General features: G+C 39.9%; 1 protein-coding gene across 9 annotated transcripts in view; it reads right to left on the bottom strand.

Moving 5' to 3' along the window:
• Positions 1-27,192, bottom strand: part of LOC124136211 (F-actin-uncapping protein LRRC16A-like) — a 104,106-nt gene that overhangs the window by 62,454 nt on the left and 14,460 nt on the right. For all 9 annotated transcript variants that reach the window (XM_048397482.1, XM_048397486.1, XM_048397484.1 and 6 more), the window contains exons 3-5: positions 5,985-6,035; positions 2,853-2,912; positions 709-836 (exon numbers count right to left, since the gene is read on the bottom strand). In XM_048397482.1, the coding sequence (XP_048253439.1) occupies positions 709-836; positions 2,853-2,912; positions 5,985-6,035 (239 nt within the window). The remainder of the gene's footprint in view (positions 1-708; positions 837-2,852; positions 2,913-5,984; positions 6,036-27,192) is intronic.

The raw sequence follows: 27,192 nt of genomic DNA, 5'->3' as shown, positions 1-27,192 counted from the left end.
GAAGCTTTATCAGCATGCGTATTTCCGAAACACAATAACGAGTTAATTTACTCTCCGAGTCAAGCCTATATATGTAGAACAGTTATATATACTACTCAAAAGAAGTTAAGGATCACCCAATTCTTTCATATTGGTAACGTTAATCTGTCATGGCATGAGAGATTAACTATTGTAATATGAAAGAATCAGGTGATCCTTAACTTCTTTTGAGTAGTATACATCTAAATCATTATTTCATTTTTCTTTAAATCTAAAGATGTTTACTCATTTTAGGAAAAAAACAATTGTGTGATGAATAGATGAGTGAAAAAATATTGGTTACCCAATGAAAAATGTAATAACCCAATTAAAATAGAAACCCTAGAGTAAAAACTCAATTGCTTAAAAAGTTATCTGGAGCTCTGTATATACTCCGAAAAGATGTGTTCCTCATAATGACTAAAATGGACATCCATAAATTCTCCTCCTTATGTGTATCACTTCTAAATGCTATTCAAATACTTGAAAAAAAAAAATCATGTAATCCATCAAGGTTATTAAAAGAAGTATTCATCACTATGTGAACTACTATAATGAATAACCAAATTAAACAGTTTAGTTTCGTACCAAGAATACATTAATACACCTGACACACAATCCCCTTCCCCATCGTCTGCCAGACAGGTGAGGTAACTGTATGCCCAATCATCTGAGTGCATGTGTACTTACTCTAATGGAAATGAGGGAAAGATCTGTTTGAGTGACTTCCCGACGTGCGTGACCATGTGATCTATCTCCTCCGTGTCTGGTTCTAGAGTTACGAACGTGTAACACTTCCCCTCCACCGTCAACACCATCTGCAAAAACAGCCATGCATGACAACATCCTATCATTCTCCTTAATTTGGTGAAGTAGCTCACGCAACATATTTTGTCTAATTAGCCGGGATGAGAATGGTTTTTTTCAATAAGCACAGAAAGTTAGCTAGGGGTCTTGGTGACTGTATGATTTATGAGAATATTGTAATGGCATGTACGATGAAAGTGACGAAATGGACGAAATTCTGCGGATCCACAGAAAATTCTCATCCCTGAATCAGGAGTGAGTTTGGCGTTATGTTGTACTAGCAATATTTTAGCAATATCACCATGGGGGACACCGGAAATGGGCTTCACACATTGTACCCATGTCGGGAATCAAACCCGGGTCTTTGGCATGATGAGGTAACGTTATAACCACTAGGCTACCCGACCGCCCCCTGAATTTGGAGGTATCTCACCTATAAGCAGTCCCACATACAGGAATGTAAATCAACCATACTGGTTATTTGAACCCCATCTGAGAACAGTTGTGAACTATTTCAGGTCATTCGATCTCCAGTTTCAGCACCCAATCCTCCATTCAGTCATCTGATGCCCATTACAGGTCATCCGATTCCCATTGGCAGCGGTAGAAACTAACAGTTTTTGTCCACTAGTCCTTATAATGATAACATACAGCAAAACCTTTGAAAAGTGCAAATTTCTACTAGTCCTTATGATACCTTAACTATTGGCCAGTGTGGCAAGGACTACAGGACTAGTGCCAATTTCTAACGCTGATTGGAGTGAGTGAGTATGGTTTTACGCCGCTTTTAGCAATATTCCAGCAATATCACGGCGGGGGACACCAGAAATGGGCTTCACACACTGTACCCATATCGGGAATCGAACCCGGGTCTTCGGCCTGACGAGCGATGCTTTTACAACTAGGCTACCCGACTGGCCCTGATTCTCATTGGAAATCACATGTAACAATGCAAATAGGCTGTTCATTCCACTCATAATTGTTTGTGTGTGTTTGTTTATTTGTTTGTTTGTTGTTTAATGCCGAATTCAGCAATATTCCAGCTATATGACAGCGATCTGTAACTAATCGAGTATTGACCAGACCATCAAGTGATTGACATCATGAACATCAATCCATGCAGTTGGATTACAATGACTTGCATCAACCAAGTCCGCGAGTCTGACCATCCAATCCAGTTAGTCACCTTTTATGACATGCATAGTCGCCTTTTTACAGCAAGCATGGGTTACTGAAGACCAATTCTTCACGGGTCCATCCCACTCACAAATCGTTTAGTCTACATCATAGGTATTCCTACTCAGTTGATTAAGTCCTACTGAAACTCTGCACATTGTAAAGACGAACAAAAACAACATTTTACAGATTTGGATTTTGTTTTCATTTTAAATGTCATTCTAGAAGATGGTGAATAAATAAGAACATAACTTTATGGATATGTGATGTTTGTTGTTTAACGCCGCACTCAGCAACATTCCAGCCATATGACGGTGGTCTGTAAATAATCGAGTCTGGACCAGACAATCCAGTGATTGACATCATGAGCATTGATCCATGCAATAGGGATACGATGACATGCATCAACCAAGTCAGCGAGCCTGACCACCTGATCCCGTTAGTCGCCTCTTACGACAGGCACAGTTGCCTTTTACAGCAAGCATAGCTAGGTTGCTGAAGACCTATTCTACTCCTGATCTTCATAGGTCTCTTTATGGATAACAACTTCTGGTTAATTGCATTCTACATCCAAACGTCACCGACTGCATGAAGCTGTACTGTTTCTTAGCTATTCAACATGAGGAACTGTATCAAGGCTGACCGGAAAATAAACAGTGTACATGGTGTAGGGCAATGTTACATCATGTACTGAACAAAATTTGTGAATTTTGAGACTCTTATTTTTGTATCTGGTATAGATAGGCAGGCAAATAAACATAATACTACCTATCATAATTAATTTAACAATCAACTCCAGAGTATAGAAAGCTGAGATGGCCCCAACAACATTCATGCTACAACATGCCTACCTGGTTTGGCTTCCTGCTTTCTATTGCTTGAATATCTAGGAAGTGGAAACTTTGCTCTAGCTGCAAAATAAGACAAACAACCTATCAATATGATCAACACTGCGTAGGCTAGGATGTAGGAAATGCAACTTTAAATCCGGCGCGACAGTCATTTTTATAGCCAATAAAAAATAATAGTGAGTGAGTGAGTATGGTTTTACGCCGCTTTTGGCAATATTCCAGCAATATCTCAGGGGGGGTCACCAGAAATTTATCATCCAAAACTGGCTCCCACAGGAGATATAACTTAGGTGAGATCAAGCGATATCTACATTGTAGATATCACTACAATGAAATTGCATCACAATGCTTTGCAGACCATTGTGACATCATTGGTTACCATGAAGTCACAAACAAATGACATCATTAATGGCTCTGCTACGTAAGCTGTTAGCACTTTTTACACTTAAGACACTGCTAATTACTGTCTACAAACTGAAAAAGTTGGGAAAATGATGCAAGCCTCGGAGTTTTTCCACTTTTATCAACTCATGTTGATATATTTTATATCAAAAGATTCTCTATATAAAAATAATAAATGGCATTGGTACTCTTTGAGGGAAAAAAAAAGTGTTCCTTCCAAATCACAAGTGTTTGTGTCACACTTGTGTCATTCGACCAACACAGACTGATAGAGACTGGTGAGGTCTTGTGTCAGCGGACCAACACAGCTGAGTTACTTCAGCAATGTGAAATTACCAGCCATTACCACTCCTGGATGTTAAATCTCATTACAAATACTTCAATTTAGGAAATTCTTCATATTGTGATTGTGTTACATGTGTCACAATCCTTAGGAATGGGATAAAGATAATGAGAGAAGTGTGCACATGATTCAGTGATAAATTCAGATGTCCTACAAACAACAGAACATCAAAGTGAATGTTTCAAGATTTCTGAAGGCAAAAATTATTTCAATTTTCCAGCTCTGACATAATGCAGATGAGAAGCCTCAAGCTTGTCATGACCTGTGAGCTGACGAATATCCACTTGGGAATTTATTCTGGCTTTTTAACTTAAAAAAGGAAGCTTGTCTAAACTGTGTGAAATTAGCTAAATTTGAAAACAGGAGTTTCTTCTCTTTTTCGAAATAACCAATTGAGAAATGCCAAAAATTACTCAAATAATACATTTTTTGGACAAAACTGGTTTCCTAACTGCGTAAACTGGCAGATCATGGGGGAAATGTAAGGAGCTGTAAATCAGCCAGCAGGAAACTTCCCCCATGAGTAGAAGATTGTCCATTCATAATTTCAAGATGCTGACATCACACCCTTGAGCAATATGGAATTACATTGTTACCATGACAATAACTGGCAGAATGAGGAAGCGCCTTTAAAAATGCAAGATAAAAATTAAAATAATGGACTACAGGTAATTAATAGTTTTTAAATAGAAATATTTTAGATTTGAGATTAATGAAAGCATCTCCTTGAATTGTTAAAAGGAAAAGCATTGATTGAGGCATTAAACGTGTTACATATCCACAGGTGACAAGCCAAAGTATTCCTGTTCAGATGAGAGAGTGAACGTTGTTAAATGCTGCAGTCAGCAATTTTCCAGTTATAGCACAGTGGCCTTAAGATCAAGTCTGGACAAGGCAAACCAGTGACAGAAAACATGAGCAGCGATGTTACAGGGCTTGATGACACACAATTAACGAAGTCACACAGTCTGGACACTGGGGCCTACACTACCCTGGACACCCAATCCTCCAGTCACCTCCTGTGACAAGCATGTGACATTGGGGCCTACTCTACCCTGGATATCCAATCCTCTTTAGTCACCTCCTGTGACAAGCATGTGACACTGGGGCCTACTCTACCCTGGACACCCAATCCTTGTGAGTCACCTCCTGTGACAAGCATGTGACACTGGGGCCTACTCTACCATGGACATCCAATCCTCTTTAGTCACCTTCTGTGACAAGCATGTGACACTGGGGCCTACTCTATCTCCTGTGACAAGCATGTGACACTGGGGCCTACTCTACCCTGGACACCCAATCCTCCAGTCACCTCCTGTGACAAGCATGTGACACTGGGGCCTACTCTATCTCCTGTGACAAGCATGTGACACTGGGTCCTACTCTACCCTGGACACCCAATCCTCCAGTCACCTCCTGTGACAAGCGTGTGACACTGGGGCCTACTCTATCTCCTGTGACAAGCATGTAACACTGGGGCCTACTCTACCCTGGACACCCAGTCCTCTTTAGTCACCTCCTGTGACAAGCATGTGACACTGGGGCCTACTCTACCCTGGACACCCAATCCTCTTTAGTCACCTCCTGTGACAAGCATGTGACACTGGGGCCTACTCTATCTCCTGTGACAAGCATGTAACACTGGGGCCTACTCTACCCTGGACACCCAGTCCTTTTTAGTCACCTCCTGTGACAAGCATGTGACACTGGGGCCTACTCTACCATGGACACCCAATCCTCTTTAGTCACCTTCTGTGACAAGCATGTGACACTGGGGCCTACTCTATCTCCTGTGACAAGCATGTGACACTGGGGCCTACTCTACCCTGGAAACCCAATCCTCCAGTCACCTCCTGTGACAAGCATGTGACACTGGGGCCTACTCTATCTCCTGTGACAAGCATGTGACACTGGGGCCTACTCTACCCTGGAAACCCAATCCTCCAGTCACCTCCTGTGACAAGCATGTGACACTGGGGCCTACTCTATCTCCTGTGACAAGCATGTGACACTGGGTCCTACTCTACCCTGGACATCCAATCCTCCAGTCACCTCCTGTGACAAGCATGTGACACTGGGGCCTACTCTACCCTGGACACCCAGTCCTCTTTAGTCACCTCCTGTGACAAGCATGTGACACTGGGGCCTACTCTACCATGGACACCCAATCCTCTTTAGTCACCTCCTGTGACAAGCATGTGACACTGGGGCCTACTCTATCTCCTGTGACAAGCATGTGACACTGGGGCCTACTCTCCCTCCTGTGACAAGCATGTGACACTGGGGCCTACTCTACCTCCTGTGACAAGCATGTGACACTGGGGGCATCAGTTCTCCCCCACAGGGAACCCCTAAAGAACATCCAACTAAGTGTGAAGAACACTCACCTTCGTAGGCACTCGGGCTGCCAGCACAAACAGGCGGCATGGTGAAAAGGCCTGAAAAATAGAAACAAAAGATATATTTCAACTCTCATTTCATAAAAAAATAATATCTAATCAATATTCAACCCAAAGGAATGGAAATAAATCCTTCAAGCTGAAACACATGTTCTCAAAGATGACATCAACTCAGGTTTAGAATGACATGAACAAAACATCTTGCCCGTTGTTTTATTTCATTCATTCAGTCCTATAAACACAGTGTAGAAGAGTTTCTCTCACTTTTTGCATGGTCTGGCTGAATGGCATCCAACAAGTGTTATTCCCGAGTACAAGGCATGGTTACTGACGTATGAAGAATGCCAACCAACTGAGAGGGGAAGCACACCACAAACAGCTGGTGATTTGTCAGGGTGTAACCATTGATCTGAGTGTCGATGCATCGCTATGTTTTGGGGCCTGACAATACACGTTTGGTGTACCCTATTGGTATAATAAATGACCTCGACTGGCCCTCCAGGGTTGTACTCCCATACTCTACACCAGTTTATATAAGTAGGGGGTCATGTATCAGTAGAAGACATATGCATATTTCGGGAACACATGTACTTTGGTTTTAAAGCCATTATTAGTTTAATTACCTGATGTTTAATGGACCTGTAGTCATTCCCCATGACAATAGACTAAAGCTCCTGACAGAGGTATGCCAGACAGAAATATTCCAGTTGTATCAAGGATGCATTTAAATAATCGTGTCTGGACCAGACAAACCAGTGACTGATATTATGATGATATGATGATAGATAAATATTTTAAAAAAGCAGTGGGGCCATATAACATTGTATTATATACATGTATTATATAGGTATCACATAGAAGTTGTTCGAATTTCACTTAACAGTGCTAAATGGGCCCATATCAGAAAATTTCTGGAATGATCCCTGAGACATTATAGAGAGGAAGAGTCTTCAACTTGTCATGCTACAGCAAATACGAGAACATGATTAAGTTACTTAACAATTACTGCTCTCTGAACAAGAGACAGCTTACGTGTTAAGACAGGAATTAATGTAAACAAGTCCCCAAAGCCATGATTAATGACAACAGTTTATGATGCAGTTTGAGTGACATTTTACACTGCCTCACATCAGTAGACATCCACACTAGACTTTGCACAATGTTCCCAAGTGGGGAATCAACAACAGGTTGTTGGTATGACCACAACACTTTAACCACTTGGCTACCTAACGACCCCTTGGCATGATGGCATTAGACCGCCTCCGTGGTCTTGTGGTAGAGCGTCCGCCCGGAGAGCGGAAGGTCCAGGGTTCGATCCCGGGCCGCGTCATACAAAAAGAGCTTAAAAGATTGTACTTGTTGTTACCCTGTCTGGCGCTCGGCATTAAGGGGCTAAAACAAGGACTGGTCGGCTCGGAGTCAGTATACTGTGTCTGAGTGGGGTATTCATGTTAAACTGCGGCATGGTATCTCAGTGAGCTAGCACTATAAATCGGCATCAGTCCGGACTAGTACAAGCAGCCACACACACACATACACGTGCATGCACGTCGCTATATAAGTGCAATAATCTTGGACGCGACGTTAAACCCAATTTCACCTCACCTCATGATGGCATTAGAGAGCAGTTATCTCCCTTGGGACTGTGCACAGTAGATCTGTAACTAACACATTCCATATACGGTACGTATGATTTCATGTAGAGTTGCTATCGTATAAATGTATCATAGACATCTATTGTTTCGTATCAGTTACTCCATCACTTACATCCAGTGTGGATACATATTACCAAAAGAGACACAGATATCAGGGAAATTATTTTCATTAGGGTAAAAAAAGTAATAGTCTGCGTTCTCAGGCACCACCCACATCATCATAAAATCTGCCGCACGTTTTGTTCTTATTTCCGTGTTCAAAAAAATATAAAAATCCTAAAACTTAAACACAATGCACAAAAAAAATTGAAAATGGAAACAAAAACGAAACGTGAAATGAACTTGATGATAATGTGGGCAGTGCCTGAGAACCAAGACTATTTTTTATTAAGCCTTATATTTCTCTCTTGTTTCTTTACCACTGGTTTTATCTAATAAATCCATTACAGTGTTTGTTTAAATTTCTAAGCATTCTAAGATGATGGTTGGGTCATTTGAAGATGTCATTAAGTGCTTAACGGAACACGTATGTTTGTTCGTTGTTTAACACCACACTAAATATTCCAGCTATATGACAGCGGCTGTTAATAATAGAATCTGGAGAAGACAATCCAGTGATCAATATTGTGCGCAACAATCCAGGTTGTCAGGGAACAGTGAGACAATATAAACCTCTTTGCATCTCCAAGGTCAGTCTACATGTCATGTCTACGTTCATCATGGCCGCCAACTGGTTTCTGACAGATCCAGTCATGAGGTCAGATTTGTATATATTTGTGACCCACCAGGAGATAAGAGACCTTATCATGCTTATAGGTGATAAATCACATTTTGACTTTTCATTATATATTAAAACTATAGTATCTTCTGCACACAAAAATACAATTCACAAGCTATAAATCATATTTATTACTGAGATACATCAAACATTTGAACTCATTTTCCGACTTATAACTGTTTATGCAATAATTACAGTTTTTATACATAATGTCTGATGAATTGAAAGCAGATATGTATGCTGAAAGGTTTTGTAATAATGTTTTTATTTCATAATGAACAAACAAGAGAAAAACATGATATTTTTGTACAGTCCGCACACATGGCGATCTTCCCCGAAGTTGACGTCAAGCGTCTTTATGACGTCACAGCACAACTGAATCTAGCACCCGTAAGGTCCCTTATCTCCTGGTGGCTAATGTTTCATATGTCTACCCCAAATGTTTTAAAAATATATCGTTAAATAAAAAAACCTGGAAGTGATTGAAATTTGCTTGTTCAATAACTATCATAAATTATGCATCTTCTTGTTTATAACTTGTCTAAAAGTCTTTGTATACAAGTGGATTTTTTGCAAGGAAACCCTAAATATACCTTTTCTATATTTTGCTATATATATATTTCATGCCATTTTGAGTAAGATAATCTGTGAAACAAGAAATAAAATTGGTCTGGCCTTATGACATAAAATATATCCTGTCATACAGATTAACCTGTCTTGTGGCAGTCAATTTGTCATAACACCTTGCAGGTATGTCGACATGCCTTACCATTCAAACCTGTAGTAAATGAAACATGATTCATCGACCTAGCCGGTCCGCCAAACCTTTTCCGTTTGTATATGTCTCATATGTCTGCCACTTTTTCTCAATTCAAATTAATTATTCTGTTTCCTTTGAAAGATGTGCAGAAATGAACATCTGTATTTCCCTCATGTCTATAGTTTATACAATGTTTATATTGAATAAAGTATTCAGAAATGCATTCATATTAAAACAAGATTTTGGGGGCTGATGTTTGTTCTTGTTATATTTTTGGTTAAACAGCACACTCAGAAATATTCCAGCTATATGAAAGTGGCATCAAATTATCAAGTCTTGACCAGAAAGTCCAGTGATTGACATCATGAGCATCGATCTACTTAATTGGGATACGATAACATGCATCAACCAAGTCAGCGAGCCTGAACACCCAAACACGTTAGTCACCTCTTACGACAAGCATTGTCGCCTCTTACGGCAAGCAAGGGTTGCTGAAGACCTATTCTACTCTTGATCTTCAAGGGGAACCAGTATGGAGAAACAGCAGCACAGGACCTCGTTCCACAATGCAATCTCAGCACTACGATGATCATAAGCCTATGTTAAAGTAGGGTACCTTACCTTAGCACTAACAACAATTTGTGGAACGGGGCCCAGATTATGATACCAAAGATCATTATCACGTCTAATGGGGAATTCAAAAACACATTCATTGGATCCTGCCATGACTAAGGAATGCAACTCTGCACAGCAAACGGAATGTAGAATAATAGACGGTTACCACTTTCATGCATCCAACCAGTAAGCACAGGTTTAGTGCTGACAAACCTGAATAATCACACAATATGCGTTTCCTGGCATGGCAAAGGGAGGCAACTGTATGGCAAATTGAGGGGCCTTAGATGACTGAGAGCCACTACCCAGCTGAGAGTCGATACCAAGTATCAGTAATATTCTTCCTGGATGCCAGGCCCCATCACTTCCTAGTAACTGTGTCAACACAACTCACGGGGAGTCAATAACACTTAAGAAATCCTCCACCGTCTCATATTTAAAGTATGAATAAAAATAAACACACCCTCCACAGAAACTCGGTAGACTGACGATGAATACCATGGCTATGTCACAGCAGGACATAAAGACGACTTGTAGTTCTCAGATCAAATAGTACACGCCTTTCATGTTTAATACTGTGACTACAGATTTTTTATTTCTGTGAGTTTTTTCCCCCTCGGTCATATTCGTGCTTCTTTGGCCAAGGTGTCACAAATGATTTGCATGTAGCTTTTAGATGCTACAGTGAACTAGTGCAGCCAAGTCTGGTAACACTGAACCATTCAAATATCGCACTGCCACACCCCAGGACAATATCATATTCAAACAGTGTAATCATGGTAATGCCTTTGACAAACGAAACATTTGACCTCGTATTATCATATAATACTTAGTCAAACACACACAGCGACCCAGGATCTTATCGAAAGCAATGTTTCTTAGCGCATCATTTTACTTCCTTCATAAGAATCCATTCAATAAGTCCCACATTGTTCAGTAGATTAATAGTTAGGATTTATTATTCTGCTCAAAGCTCAAGTTTCATAATCTACAAATCCAAAATAATTTGTGCAACATAGTTTTGATTCTGAATTTTACTGTTTGAAAAATAATAGATGTGGCTTCATAAATACCAGTGTGAACATATAATGCTGGTCCACATCTAGCCTTGCTCCAAGGCTGTACTGAAAGATAAGTCCATGGATCTGTAGTAATTCTGTCCTCCTAACAGGGAAGTCTAGATATGTGGACAGTACAGTCTCCTTTAGGCACAACTAGTTCTCATTATTTATACAATCTAGAAATTATGATTTAAACTAATAATTAATGCCTTATAGACTTGTGCAAGTCTTGTCTGCAAACCAGTGCTATATACCCAGTATGGTGACCTTACAAGCGGACAACACAGTAAGTTCCCAACAATACAAACAACTTATTCACTAAATATAAACTGAAAATGATAAAGTGGTAAGAGGCAACCAATAGTTGCTATTGCTGGAAATCATTTGTGTCAGTTGCACACAAAAGAAATTCAAGTACAACAACATGAGGCTACAAAAAAAATATCTCTTTAAGTATTACTTTTCAAACTGTCTTTTGTTTATTGAGAGCAAAAAACAAACTTGCTCATAACGTCAACCACAGGTTTGTCTAACCAGACCACAGTACCATGTAACAAATATTCCATATCAAGAAAGTCCCAGATGAGGTGATTTTGTTGGTATAGAATATTAGTTACAGACCTTTGTGACAAGTGAAAAATTACTTTTTTGGCATAAAACAACGTTCACTCACTCCCTTCATATATAGTAAACTACGGTTATAACGAACATGCTTATAACGAACTGACGGATAAAACAAACTTACTTTTTGGTCCCGACTATCTGCTGTAGTTATACTGTATATATGCTTATAACGAACTACGGTTATAACGAACTAAAATAAGTAGTCCCTTTGAGTTCGTTATAACCGTTCTTAACTGTATATCTATTTCTTTCGAGGAAAGAAGATCGTCACTTTCAAAGACAACAGTTATAAGCTTACACATGACTAAGTTAATGACAAAACATATCTGACATCCTAGAATAGACCAGGCAGCGCCTAACGTAATTTCAGTGGCTGTCCACGGCCTTACCCAAGAGAGGCAACACCTTCATGCTAAGTTTCACGATGAAATGGGACGCTGACTGCCCAGTGGGGTGTTAAATCTCAAATCTATTAGCGTCTGACCCTTGAATTCGCCACGGGGTCACGGCTGATGTTGTTTGTGTCCAAGCTTAAGGAAATAATTGTTTATTGAACTTTGGATACCTTCCCCAGTTCTCAAATGTGACAATACGAAAACACAATGGGACCTCATTGTTTTTAAGAAACCTCGCGAACAAATTGCCTGAATTTTTATGAAATGGACACAAGTACAGATATCTAGGAAGCCTAAACATCAAAGGGTGATCAAGATCATTGACTTAGTGTAGAACACTAGCTAGTTAGATGTTGTGTGGGTAAGAAGAAGAGATGGAATTAGGTAGAATTAGTCAGCTTGGGCTGCATACTCCCCAGGGAGCTGAGAATGAAAATCAAGTGCACATTTATCTGTTGACTGGGGTAATAATGCAGTGCTTTGAGCAGGCTTTAGGGTGTGGATTTGGTGCATTATTATTATTATTATTATTATCATTATTATAATAATAATTATGATAATAATAATAATATCCTTACACCAGCAAAGAAAAGAAGAACTGAAAACATGATGACTAATCACTTAGCAGGGTCATACCACACGTAAAGAAAAGATTTCGGGGTTTTGAATCTCATTTAGCAACGCTGAACTTTGGACTTCAGTATGCATCATAAATCTATATTCACTGATATTATACACAATACACCTACCCGACGACTGGGCCATCTGTGGTCCTAGGCTGAATTAACTCATCATGGGATTAAACCAAACTGGTTTATAGCAACAACTTTTTGTCACCTGGGTAATATGAACTACCAAGAATTTCACTTCAACATTTAGTATTGCAATACATATCATAATGTTACTCAAGTAAAGCTCTGTTTCTTAAATAATGTCACAATATACATCCATCAAAATTATTTCCAACATGTCCAATAAAATTATTTTCTCGTGCAAGTAATTTTAGTTTATTGTGATTCTTATGTAGTGAGGTTGCATTTTTCAATAATAGTTTGCACTTGTGCATGTTTCACACCGTTCTATTTTATTTCTACATGTGTTTATCAGTAAGCTGAGATCTTGTGCTGATGTAATCCCAATTTCCTTTAGGAGTGAGTGAGTTGGGTTTAACTCCGCTTTTAACAGTATTCCAGTTATATCACGGCGTGTCAGCTTAATGTGGGAGGAAAGCCCGAAGTGATGCAGGTCTCAGACGTTTACCACTTCGGTGAAACCCACGAGCACGGCTATGATGCTGACAAACCTAGAAACATAAACGTGAAGATCCAGGGTAGAATAGGTCTTCAGCAACCCATGCTTGCTGCAAAAGGTGACTATATGCTTGTCATAAGAGGCGACTAAAAAAACGGGATCGGGTGGTCAGGCTCGCTGACTTGGTTGATGCATGTCATCGATCCCAATTGCGTGGATCGATGCTCATGATATTAATCACTGGATTGTCTGGTCCAGACTCGATTATTTACAGACCGCCGTCATATAGCTGGAATATTGCAGAGTGCGGTGTTAAACAACAAACTAACCAACCAATGTTGAAGGTCCGTGTATGAAGCTCTGCATTGTTATACACAAAAATAAATTATTTTATCTAGATAACTGAGGACAATAGATGTGTATTGTGCATTGTTCTGCAGAATTCTATTTCTTGAAAAGGATGTAAGCTGAGCTGGTGAAACAGTCTCAGGCTACTACTTCCATTGTTGTGACCTTTGCACAACAAAACCTCAGCTTCAGTGACTGACAGTCCAGGATTTAAGTAATGAAGCCCAACTCCCCCCTCTCTCTCCCTCAAGGGCAGTAAGATGCACACGGTAATCAACATGTCAGCTGTGAGGATAAGGATTTCCCAGGATGCAATGTGGTATTTCCTTTTTTGAAAGTGCGAGGCAACATGGTGAAAAATTCTGCAAAATTACATTACCAACTGAAGAACAACTGCACTAAACACACACTTACAACACACACACAGCTATGCCCAGAGTTTCGAACTAATGACCCATTCACAGTAAATGACAGTCGGTTGTTACCATGGTAACAAAGGAGAGCTATCCTTATCATGCTTACTGAAAGAGAAAACTTAGTACTGGTATGTATGCTATCCCAAATGAAAATCAATCCCTTGAAATGTAACCATTTTAAGATGACACAATATTATGTAAAACAGGAAAAAAGGAAGAGGTGGTATTGTCAAGGCTACTTTTAACCAGCAGTTATTGCAGTTGTTGGCACTACAATGAAACCTTATTAACATGAACAATAACAATTTCAAAAACATATTCTGAAATAACAATTTCAAAAACATATCAATTAAAATTCAGCTTAAATTAGACCCGTGAAGATTTGTGTTAGAATAGGTCTTAAGCAACCCATGCTTGCTGCAAAATGTGACTTTTCTTATTGTAAGAGGCTTCTAAACAGGATCAGGGGTCAGGCTCACTGACTTGGTTGATGCATGTCATCGTATCCCCATTGCGTGGATAGATCCTCATGATCTAATCAATCAATTGATAATCTGGTCCAGACTCGATTATTTACAAATAAAAAAACCATTGAGTGTGGTGTAAAACAACAAACAAACAAACATTTCTATTAACTAGGTCACTGATCCATGTAGATAGGGCCCAAAGGTTCTGTGGGACAAGAGTGAGTGAGTGAGTGAGTTTGATTTTACACCGCTTTTAGCAATGTTCCAGCAATATCACGGAGGGGGACACCAGAAATGGGCATTGTACCCATGTCAGGAATCGAACCCGGGTATTCGGCGTGACGAGTGAACGCTTTAACCACTAGGCTACCCGAGAAGAAAATGTCCACAGGGTTAGTGAGTGAATTGAGTTCCAGTTATATCACAGCGTTTCAGCTTAATGTGGGAAGAAAGCCCTTGATGCAGGTCTCAGACACTAACCACTTTGATGAAACCAACAAGCACAGATATGGTGCTGACAAACTTTATTAATGGGGGCAAACCTGAGGATTAAAAACTATGACCATTAGGGTTCTAGTGTGCCAAAGGGATGCAACTCTGCACAGTAAACTGCAGTGCCTCAGATGACTGGGCCACCCATGCCCCCTCCCTAGAGTCAAGCAAAAAGAGATAAGAAAAGCAGGCTGGACTTATAACAGCCACTTTATCAAATCCCATAATGAAGATATACATAAATTTTATTTAGAATGCTTCCCATTGTCATCAGAATCATGTCAGCTTCATATTAGATGTTGGTCGCTTATCATTATGAAGTAGGATACTCTCTCTCTCTCTCTCTCTCTCTCTCTCTCTCTCTGATTGAACTTATTCAGTTCTTTATTAGTTAAACTATTTTCACTCTTTCCAGTAGGCACTGGATCTAAGTGAACATTGGGACAGTTCACAGGAGCTAGTTTACAAGATATCACAAGGTAATCCTTTAGACAACCTGTCTGAGTTCTAAAGTCAAGCAGTCCTGGCTTACTTACAAATTATTTCTGACATATTGCAAGTTGCACATGTGTTTTTACGCATCACCAAGTGGGTGACCCCATATGTGTGCCAATGTTACAACATACTTGCAATTAATGATTGTGAGTCATTCACTGAAAGCTATAGACCAAATGCCACAACATTTGTACAGGTTCCATTAGTCTGTCAAACAGACCCTGAAACAATTATATCCAATAAAGCCCATGCAAGTCTATAATATTTGGCAAGTCTAGCAGTATCGTCTGAAAATGAAAAAGTCTCTTGGCTCATTTTGATTATATTTCATATTGTGATTTAAGAACTGGGGTTTTTTTTGTGTAAAATATGTTCATTTCAGAGTCTAGAGGGTACAGACCCTGAAACAAATATATCCACTACAGCCTATTAAAAGGGCTGGGACGAGTCCGAATTTACTACCCTGGTACCCACCCCCCTATTACCTGACCCTACCCAGGTGCCCACTGTAGGTCTCAAGAGATAGGTACAAAATGTCCTATTGGGCATTTTTTTACCATAGCACTGGCAAAACGTATTTAGATACATGTATTAAACAATCAGGTCATGCATACACTGAAGGTGACTCAAGTTATATCTTTATTCAAAGATGTGGAAAGTCAGAAGAAATGGGTGCATAGTCAGAAAGAAATGCGAACATTTGTGACTTGTAGTGTAACCATAGAGTTCTAGATATATTTTGTCTTTAAACAATATATCAGATGACCAACTACGGGTCCGGGTAGTCCTAGGGGTACCCGGGTCCTACCCAGTAACCACCCGACCTTGGTACCTGAGTTACCCGTCCCAGCCCTACCATTCAAGTCCATAATGTTTGGCAAGTCTAGATTACTGCAGTATCAGGAAATGAAGAAAGCCTCTGGGTTCCTTTTTATTATATTTCATAACTATAATTTAACAACTGTTTTTCCTGTAAAATAGTTCATTTCAGAGACTAGAGGTTAGTCTATGGTTCTATATGCCTAATACTTAAGTATTTCAAACAAAGCATCATTTACCATCAATAGACAATAGTAAGAGTAGAGGGGCCATTAATATTTGCTAATGGCCAAGGATTTTCAAAAAGCCCTTTATGTCAGTCAATGTGACACTGTGTCTTTCAAGAGACCTAGAGATAGAACTGTGTTCATGTGAATACACCATTGAACTGCTGGTAGAGAACGGCAGTGATATTTCCCTCTGTCAAAATCTGACATTACCGGTAATTCTTGTCCAAAGGTCAAGGTCAACACCCTACATGTACGACCAAACATGTGACTATGCGCTGCATGAATGCACTGTACACGATGGTGGAGAGGCTAGGCTTGTCAACAGGTGCTTGTCTAAATAGTCAACAGGGTATTCTGGGAAGAATTAACCAACTTCATCATGTTCTTCTTGTTGACATTATAACCTGAACCACTGGAACGATCTTGGTCTTGATATATACTACTCAACTTGTGATAGGGATAGGGGTTTTGACCAAGGGTCTGAATGTGACCAATTGCTTGGACATGTTGTCATACCAATAGTAGCTTATTCAATATTTCCATAGACCTGAAGCGTGTACTTCACTTCAAGTTGAAGCTATTTGAATACAAAGTTCAAAAAGTTGTTGTCCTCAGGTTACGGCACAGTATGAGCTATCCCAGTATTCCTACCAAATGTTGAGTTGTATATCTTTGCACACATTTTACAAAACAATGTCACCAGCTTGGCATCCTTGCTACTACACAAATTGTACCAGACACTCAAGTACAGTTGACATGGCATAAAGACAAGATATAGTTTCACACTAAAGTCAATGTTTATGAATGAGCATGTGTGAGGTGTTATGCCACTAATTTAGCAATATTCCATCAATATCATGGCGTGGGAGGCCACCTTGAATGGGTTTCACACACTGTACCCATGTGGGATCAAACCCATTGGGCACTCGCCAAAGACCCGGGTTTGATTCCCCACATGGGTACTATTTGTGACCCCCCTCCTTATTTCTGGTGTCTCCGTAATATTGATGGAATATTGCTAAAAACGTGGCGTAAAACCATACTTACTCACTCACTTAAACCCAGGCCTTCAGCATGACAAGCGAGTCATGAGTCAATTGAACCAATTTCAAGTGGACCGGTATCAGAAACAAGAGCCACATTGGCAATTTGCTCTTATATGGTACCAGGTCAAATGTTTTTTCAGGGGTCTATGACCCTTGCAATTTCATTGACACCAGAAAATACTCGGCACTGCATCTCAACACTGTAGTGTCAAACATACACAACTCACACATAACATTCCTCTCATTCGCTAACTCACCAGACCGCGGTCACATCAGGCTTAAAACAGCTAATTGCTGTGACTATCTCTCTCTCTCTCTCTCTCTCTCTCTCTCTCTCTCTCTCTTTCTCTCTCTCTCTCTCTCTCGGCATTACATAACGATGATTCATACACAAGGCTAAGGATTGATGTCAACCAGGCTGCATTATTAGAGTCATTGCCATGTAACATGTAATTTCACTCCCCAGTAAATTGCCGTCTTGCATACACAGATCAAAGCTGGTGGCCATAGAGGAGTATCACACTACCTACTGCAGCCATAGTCAAGCCAAAAACAGCAGTACTGAAACACTATCTGTGGAGATGGCAATACAGGTTTTTGATTAAAAAAAACACAAATTTTCAGCCTTGTAAAAGTCCCAAGTGAGTATGCTTTCAACAAATTTATTTGGACATTTTTACCTCATTTCAATGTGAGGGGTGGCTCCATAATTGTACATTCAAATTAACTATTAATATGATCCGGTCCACAACAGTGTTTTAATATTATCTGTCGATCGAGTTACAAGCTTAATATTTGCAACATGATGTCAACATGAATTATTAGAGAAGAAATAACATTTGTCAAACAGGAAACGTTAACCATGGTTGCCAAATTGAAGGCTTTTTCAAGCCATTTTTTCGAAGATTGAGCCCTTTTCAAATCAGATTTAAATTTAAGGCCTGATGACAAATTAATGCTCTTGTCAAGCTCTAATCTCTTAATAAAAGGCTCCTCTTTAATCTAAATGTAGTTGTCTGTTTCTATCAAAATTGAATATTTTCAGAGACCTATTTGAACAAAATCATAATAACGATTCCCTTTCATCCATTGCAGTATTTCAGCTTTATCTTATTCAGACAGACAGACAGACAGACACAGACGGACAGACAGACATCTTGTTTTCGTCCTACTGCTGTTCATAAAAAAGACATGCCTGAAATATGTGTTTAAACATAAAAATAATAATACAGCGCGACTGTTAAAGTTATGAGAGACAATACAAACCAGATGATATGCAGATAGAAATGTTTCACCCACATAACAATAGCTCTCAGCGTTGTAATATTAAAAGCAGGATCTGGCAGTGAAGTATACCTCATGTTTAAGGCAGGAAGTGTTCTCCCTCATCCTTAGTTGCATCAAGTGCGATTTCTATTTCCTGTAAATGTTCCTTGTGCAAGTGGCTTGTATTGTTACTTGATGGGGCCTTAGTAATTACACAATTGTTACAACATTTATATACCAGTAATGACCAATCCACTAAATTTAAATTTCTTACCAAAGAGAATCAAGAATTTATATTGCACAGAACACCCTCGTAGGGCAGGGTACAAACTATCTACATATGGAATAAATATAACTATGGACATGAAAGGTAGATATATATAATGCACATTATGTACATAAATACTATAAATCGTGAAATTAATGCGTCTCCAAAAGAATGCGACCACTGGACCCTAGCCAAAAATGCGACTCAATATGAATGCGACACCCTCTCCTCTCAAGCATCAGTGGATTTCTATCTAAAGATGTCCTCAGTCAGGTTTAGAACCGTCACCTTAATCCAACCTTACATTAATCCAATCACACACCAAATAGCACCGCTTATTAGCGCTGAGTAAAGTACTTCCGCAAAAACAATACATGCGTGCTGGTTGTGTCGGCCTTTGACACAGACGCAAAGAACAGATGTGGCGTCTGTCTGGACTTGCAGGTGTGATCAGTGATGATGTAAGTGAGTAGGACTCTTGTCTTAACCCCAGCAGTGACAATTCACAGGATGTAATTAGTGTTTAGATGACATTGTTTATATACTTTATATACAAGTGCTGCACAATGATGTGGAATACATCAGCGTATGTCTAAGTTGGTATTTTTGCTATCCAAAATGTCTTATTGTTGATATAAATGCAATGTTTAAAAATGCGAGCAAAGACCACTCGCATTTTTCGCATTTAATTCACGCTCGCGTTAATTTCAAGATTTACAGTATTACATATTATTTTCATTCATAGTGTATAAACATTTATACATATATCATGAGGTGGCTGGCAGCGTGTACTTTAATGATGCAGATACTGTATTGATAAGACATAATGATCATAAGGTCATATCTAGATGTTGCCTATAAGAGAGGTTCTTTTAATAAACATGTCAGAGATAATTTGTGAAACATATTTTGTGCTTTTTCAGGACAGGGGTTCAGGATATTTGCTAAGATTTTATTATCATTTTGGCAGTTTGGTAAATCTAGTGTAAAAGAGCGTAAAATTAATTTCCATCTTTAAAAGCATTACATGACTGTATTAACCAGTAAACACAGTAATTGTTGCGGGACAGTTTTGTTTGTTTGTTTGTTATTTAATCCCTCACTCAGCAATATTCCAGCTATATGACGATGGTCTATTAATAATCAAGCCTGGACCAGACAATCCAGTGATTGACATCATGACCATCGATCTACGCAATTGGGATACGATGACATGCATCAACCAAGTCAGCGAGTCTGACCACTCAATCCCGTTAGTCACCCTCTTGCGACAAGCAGTCACATTTTAAGGCAACCAAGTCACTGAGCCTGACCAACAGATCTATTCAGTCACCTCTTACGACCAGCATAGGATGCTGGGGAGCTATTCTAACCCAGAATACAGGGAGTCATACCTGCAGCTAAGCCATGAAAAATGAATGGGTCCATTGATTCAAACCTCAAGAATCCTGGTGCCTACTTAAACCGGAACACTGATTACATCAAGGATACAGTCTGCGACCTTAGCCACTAGGAAGCCTGAGTCTAGAAAAATTCTGTTCGGTTTTAGTAAGTTCGAAAATATTAGTCAACATACATGTATATAATAAAACTAAAACTGCCTGAAACTGATGCTGAGAGCTAAGTTTAGGCTGGTCGCCTCAAAGTTTTTGCACAGACTGTGGATATACAAATGACAACGGTACTATCCCAGGAGCTATTTCCAGATGATGTAGACGCAGCTTTAATTACTCACACTCTGTGGTCTATGGTGGAGGCAGACACTGGCTGTCCTGTTATTGCCCCACTGAGACAATCCATCCTAATCAAGTATGGTGGTGAGTGTTCTGTACATGTGTCGGGGATTGGGAGGGATCATGGGGATTACGGGATTCAGTAGTGTGTAATTTACCATGTCAACAGTCTACTGAGGAAATACTGTGTTGGCCTGTCCCAATTAGTTGTACGGTGAGTGAGTGAGTGAGTGAGTGAGTGAGGGGGTGGGTGAGTGAGGGGGTGGGTGAGTGAGTGAGTGAGTGAGGGGGTGGGTGAGTGAGGGGGTGGGTGAGTGAGTGAGTGAGTGAGTGAGTGAGTGAGTGAGTGAGTGAGTGAGTGAGTGAGTGGTTTTAAGCCACTTTTAGCAATATACCAGCAATATCATGGTGAGGTACACCAGAAATGGGCTTCACACATTGTTCCCAGACAGATCAGTGAGTTAGTGAGTGAGTATGGCAATGGCAATAATTCGACTTAATAACTGAATGTAAAAAATCATATTTTTTCCTGATTCAAAAGGGTTTTCGAATTATGGCTGTAAGATAAGCACTTGCTAAATACAGTGTGTGGTGTTCACCAATCAGAAATAACTGGAGAAAAACAGTCAAGAATTAGCTGCCATGCATTCAGAAAGTTCAACATTTTGTTATTTGAGATCCAACCATTCAGTGTTAGTGTCCATCTATATTCCCTACACATAGCCAGTGGGCTGGCTTAAATATCTAACACTGAATGATGTAACAAAAAGTGTGAATGGTTATGTGACCCTTTTAGCAATATTCCAGCAATATCACGGCGGGGGACACCAGAAATAGGCTTCACACATTGTACCCATATTGGGAATCGAACGTGGGCTAATGATAACAACTGCCACACACCCGAAGGCTCAAGTGTTATGAAGCTGACCGGATAGCCAATACAAATGAACACTTTTCTAGATATCTCCTTATATAGTATGCACATACTGCATGCCATGAACAATGAAATGTCCCAATATGGGATCATAAACACTTCTAAACCTGAAACTGAAATGTATGAACACAAATATCGACCACTTGACAACAAGGATAACGGAAGCAAAAAGCACAAAGACAAGGAAACACAGGTATATATAGTTCAATGAATTATCTGGGCTCAGAAAATAGAATGCCATTATACAATACACTTCCTACAAGCCAGCCGATTGATCATGTGATAGGACAGCATACTTTGCCACGAGTGAGTGAGTGAGTGACTTGGGTTTAACACCAATATGTGATACGAGAGCAATACAAGTCTGTTGCTATATGAAACACGATGTGATAAGAGAGCAATACAAATCTGTTGCCATATGAAACACAATGTGATACGAGAGCAATACAAGTCTGTTGCCATATGAAACACTATGTGATACGAGAGCAATACAAGTCTGTTACAATATGAAACACAATGTGATACAAGAGCAATACAAGTCTGTTGCCATATGAAACACAATGTGACTCAAGAGCAATACAAGTCTGTTGCCTGATGAAACACAATGTGATACGAGAGCAATACAAGTCTATTGCCATATGAAACACAATGTGATACGAGAGCAATACAAGTCTGTTGCCATATGAAACACAATGTGATACGAGAGCAATACAAGTCTATTGCCATATGAAACACAATGTGATACGAGAGCAATACAAGTCTGTTGCCATATGAAACACTTTGTGATACGAGAGCAATACAAGTCTGTTGCCATACGAAACAAAATGTGATACGAGAGCAATACAAGTCTATTGCCATATGAAACACTATGTGATACGAGAGCAATACAAGTCTATTGCCATATGAAACACTCTGTGATACAAGAGCAATACAAGTCTGTTGCCATATGAAACACAATGTGACTCAAGAGAAAGCAATACAAGTCTGTTGCCATATGAAACACAATGTGACTCAACATGCTCAAGAGAGAGCAATACAAGTCTGTTGCCATATGAAACACAATGTGACTCAAGAGAGAGCAATACAAGTCTGTTGCCATATGAAACACAATGTGATACCAGAGCAATACAAGTCTGTTGCCATATGAAACACGATGTGATACGAGAGAAATAAAAGTCTGTTGCCTGATGAAACACAATGTGATACGAGAGCAATACAAGTCTATTGCCATATGAAACACAATGTGATACGAGAGCAATACAAGTCTGTTGCCATATGAAACACAATGTGATACGAGAGCAATACAAGTCTGTTGCCATATGAAACACAATGTGATACGAGAGAAATAAAAGTCTGTCAAAATATGTAACACAATGCAACAAAGGAGTAGCCATAACACAATGAAATGTTTGCAACCATGGCAACATACAGAACTTAAATCATTATAATTACCATGAAATATTAGTTATACAAAATCAAATTTACAAGGTTGAGGCCTACTCCATGACTGTTCAACAGTGTTCAACTGTGTATCATGATACAACACGGCCAGTCTGTATCTATACACCTTCCATCACCTAGGCCAGTCTTATCAGAACCTGGAGCATCTTCCTGTGTGCCCAGACAACATTGACTACAAACATTGTTCCAGTGTTAGTGATGGGCAGGCTATCTAGACAACTTTAAGGCCTCCAATTCTCCTTGGTTAATTAGAGGATAACACCTGTGTCTGCTTTCTTTAATTGGTCAACATTTGTCATAAACAGCTCTGCCCAGGTCTACGGCCTTAGACCTACAAAGTTTTTTTCTCCAATTACACAGTCCATTGGAATCAATATTGTTTCATCACATTTTGTTTCTAAATCCAGTTGAATAAAGGGTTGTATTTTTCGTGTGTTTGAGAACAAAAACAATAAAATGGTTATTTCTGCTAGATCAATAATCAAACCAACAGCATTGCAATGGTCCTACAGGACCTAAAACTCCCCTTGCAAGGAATGATTCACTCACTCACTCACTCACTCACTCACTCACTCACGTCGTAACACTGCCAACAACCCAGGGATTTATCTAGGATTCCAAAGTAAGTACCCCTGGTAGGCAAATTAAGAACTAATAGTAACATTGTTCAAAACTGTGATTTTATAAGTCCTTTTCATAATTTCAAAAGCATTTTAACATTAAATCTTTTTACATAACGTCACCTCCACCAAAGCCATCACATTAGTGAAGAACTATAACAGAAATGCGACATGTTTAATTCCAATTTGGGAATTTTAACTGACATTTGAAGGACTGGGGTCATACATTGACCCCTGAGCAGGTCTAGAGAACACACTCAGACAGCCGGTCCCGACCAGTGGGGTACAATCACATACTAAGACAGCCAGGTCACTATCAATGTGTGTCATTTAGAAGTTGGTAAAATATGAAAAAATGAAACCCTTGGACAATCACTTCCTTATTGTTTCAAACTACTTCAGCCAGGCCACTTCATCAGGTGAATATTGATTGGGCAATATGTTATCCATGTCATCAACTTCATATCAGCCTATCATGATAACAACCGTATCAACCTACCAATCCACCTGTAAACAACTGATCCATTCAACCCTCATTATCCCTTACTAATACCACCCATTTATCCATTCTAATAATCATATCATGCTCCCACAATCCCACCCTCACCCCAACACTCTCCAGAGGCCAACAAGGAGATGTTAGTTTTGTGTTTCCCAACCTTGTTCTCATGTTTTAATACATGTGCCAGAAAATATCCACCTGCAGGTCAGTTTACATACATTATAACAGTTTAATCAAACTGTACATAGTAATGATTTTTTACTGTTATTTAACACCGCACTCAGCCATATTCCAGCTATATGATGGCGGTCTGTAAATAATCAAGTCTGGACCAGACAGTCCAGTGATTGACATCATGAGCATCAATCCACGAAATTGGGATACAATGACATGCATCAACCAAGTCAGCGAGCCTGAACACCCAAACACATTAGCCGCCTCGTACGGCAAGCAAGGGTTGCTGAAGACCTATTCTAACCTGGATCTTCACGGGGAACCACTATAATGAAACAGCAGCACAGGACCTCGTTCCACAATGCAATGTCAGCACTACGATGATCATAAGCCTATGTTAAAGTTGGGTACCCTCACCTTAGCACTAACAACAATTTGTGGAACGGGGCCCAGATTATGATACCAAAGATCATTATCATGTCTAATGGGGAATTCAAAAACATAATCAGTGGATCTTGCCATGACTAAGGAATGCAACTCTGCACAGCAAACGGAATGTAGAATAACAGAGGGTTACCACTTTCATGCATCCAACCAGTAAGCACAGGTTTAGTGCTGACAAACCTGAATAATCACACAATATGCGTTTCCTGGCATGGCAAAGGGAGGCAACTGTATGGCAAATTGAGGGGCCTTAGATGACTGAGAGCCACTACCCAGCTGAGAGTCTATACCAAGTATCAGTAATATTCTTCCTGGATGCCAGGCCCCATCACTTCCTAGTAACTGTGTCAGCACAACTCACAGGGAGTCAATAGCACTTAAGAAATCCTCCACCGTCTTATGTTTAAAGCATGCCTTTTACGACAAGAATGGGTTGATGAAGACCTATTCAAACTCAGATCTTCATGGTGTACATAGTAATAATCTTGTATTGTATAATATACCACTCAAAACAAGTTAAAGGACACCTGAAGTTTTCATGTCATGATCTGACAATAGTTAATCTCTGCTGACATGAGTGAGTGAGTATGCAGAGATTAACTATTGGAACGTTTAACAGGCGCAGAGTTGAGATCAAACATCTTCCCGATGCAAGGGAGTTAACTGACTATAAACGTCAAGTGAGTGAGTGAGTATGATTTTACGCCGCTTTTAGCAATATTCCAGCAATATCGCGGCGGGGAACACCAGAAATCGGCTTCACACATTGTACCCATGTCCGGAATCGAACCCGGGTCTTCGGCGTGACGAGTGAACGCTTTAACCACTAGGCTACCCGACCGCCCCTCTGCTGACATGACAGATTAACTACAGTCATATGAAGAAATTGTCATGACATGAAAACATCAGGCGTCCCTGGATGTGACAGCTACAACAAATGATTTCTCCCCATTACAAATGAATACCACAAAATCTACTAAACTAAACACCCCAGAAGATCCGTGTAGAGACAAGGTCTTCAGCAACCCATGCTTGCTGTAAGAGGGGACTAACGGGATCAGGTGGTCAGGCATGCTGACTAGGTTGATGCATGTCATCATATCCCAATTACATAGATCGATGCTCATGATGTCAATCACTAGCTTGTCTGGGCCAGACTTGATTATTTACAGACCGCCATCACATAGCTGGAATATTACAGTCTGTAGCATTAACAACAAACCAACTAAACTAATCCGTCTCTACTCGAATAGAACACTGATAGGGCCTTTAATAAATATATATGGTCTGTTCCTACAATTAAACGGGGGCACGGGTGGCCCAGTCGTCTAAGGCGACGCGATTCACTGTGCAGAGTTGCGTCCCTTGGACACGCCAGAAACCTATGATTGTGGGTTCGAATCCCGGTTCGCCCCCATTATGTTTCTAGGTTTGTCAGCACCATACCCGTGCTCGTGGGTTTCACCAAAGTGGTAAACGTCTGAGACCTGCATCACTTCGGGCTTTCCTCCCAGATTAAGCTGACACGCCGCGATATAACTGGAATACTGTTAAAAGCGGCTTTAAACCCTACTCACTCACTCACTACAATTAAACTGAAGTATTCAGGGCCCAATCCTTCCGTGAACATCCCATCTACCCATCATAATCCCATTAGCCTGCATTCCACCCTATTATTCATATCACACGGCAATATTCCCCCCATTCATCTTCAGGACATTACTCAGTGTTATCACACAGGGTGGACTTGGATGCGTCACATTTACAGGGCAGGGTTTATCAGCAGGATGATGTCATATCTGCCCCCTAATGATAGCCTTGTAACCAGGCTGGTCCAAATAAAGAAGAAATGTTTATCTGTAGAAAGGCCTCAGGCCCTGGTACAGGTAATAACACCTCTGAAGTCACACGTGAACGCTCATACATCATATTACATATAAGCAGTGTTCAAAATACAGCATTGTTTTTTATCCCCTTCATGCAGAGTGTAAGACAGGGTAGACTAACACTTAGTCCATAAAAACATTTCTTTAAAATAATAGTAATTTGTTTTTTCAAAAAACCTTTCCTCTTCTGTTGTTTTCAACTAGACTTGGTTTAGTTTAATCTAGACTTGCCTAGGCTTTTAGAAATATATATATATTCTTTCTACAGACAGGGTAACAACCGTACCATCTTTTAATGTCTTTTCGTATGATGTGGCCAGAGAACTGGCCCACCAACCTTCCTCTCTCCAGGCAGGTGCTCTGTCCGCTACACCGTGCAGGCAGTTATATATTTGGCATGATCAGACAACTGGAAATATTCATCCTGGTAAAAAGCTGACAACATCCAGATCTCTG

This window comes from Haliotis rufescens, unplaced genomic scaffold, assembly GCF_023055435.1.
Source record: "Haliotis rufescens isolate VD_foot unplaced genomic scaffold, xgHalRufe1.0.p SCAF_17, whole genome shotgun sequence".
Taxonomy (NCBI): Eukaryota; Metazoa; Mollusca; class Gastropoda; order Lepetellida; family Haliotidae; genus Haliotis; species Haliotis rufescens.
The sequence above is the reverse complement of the archived record's forward strand: the minus strand, read 5'-3'. Positions and strand labels throughout refer to the sequence as shown.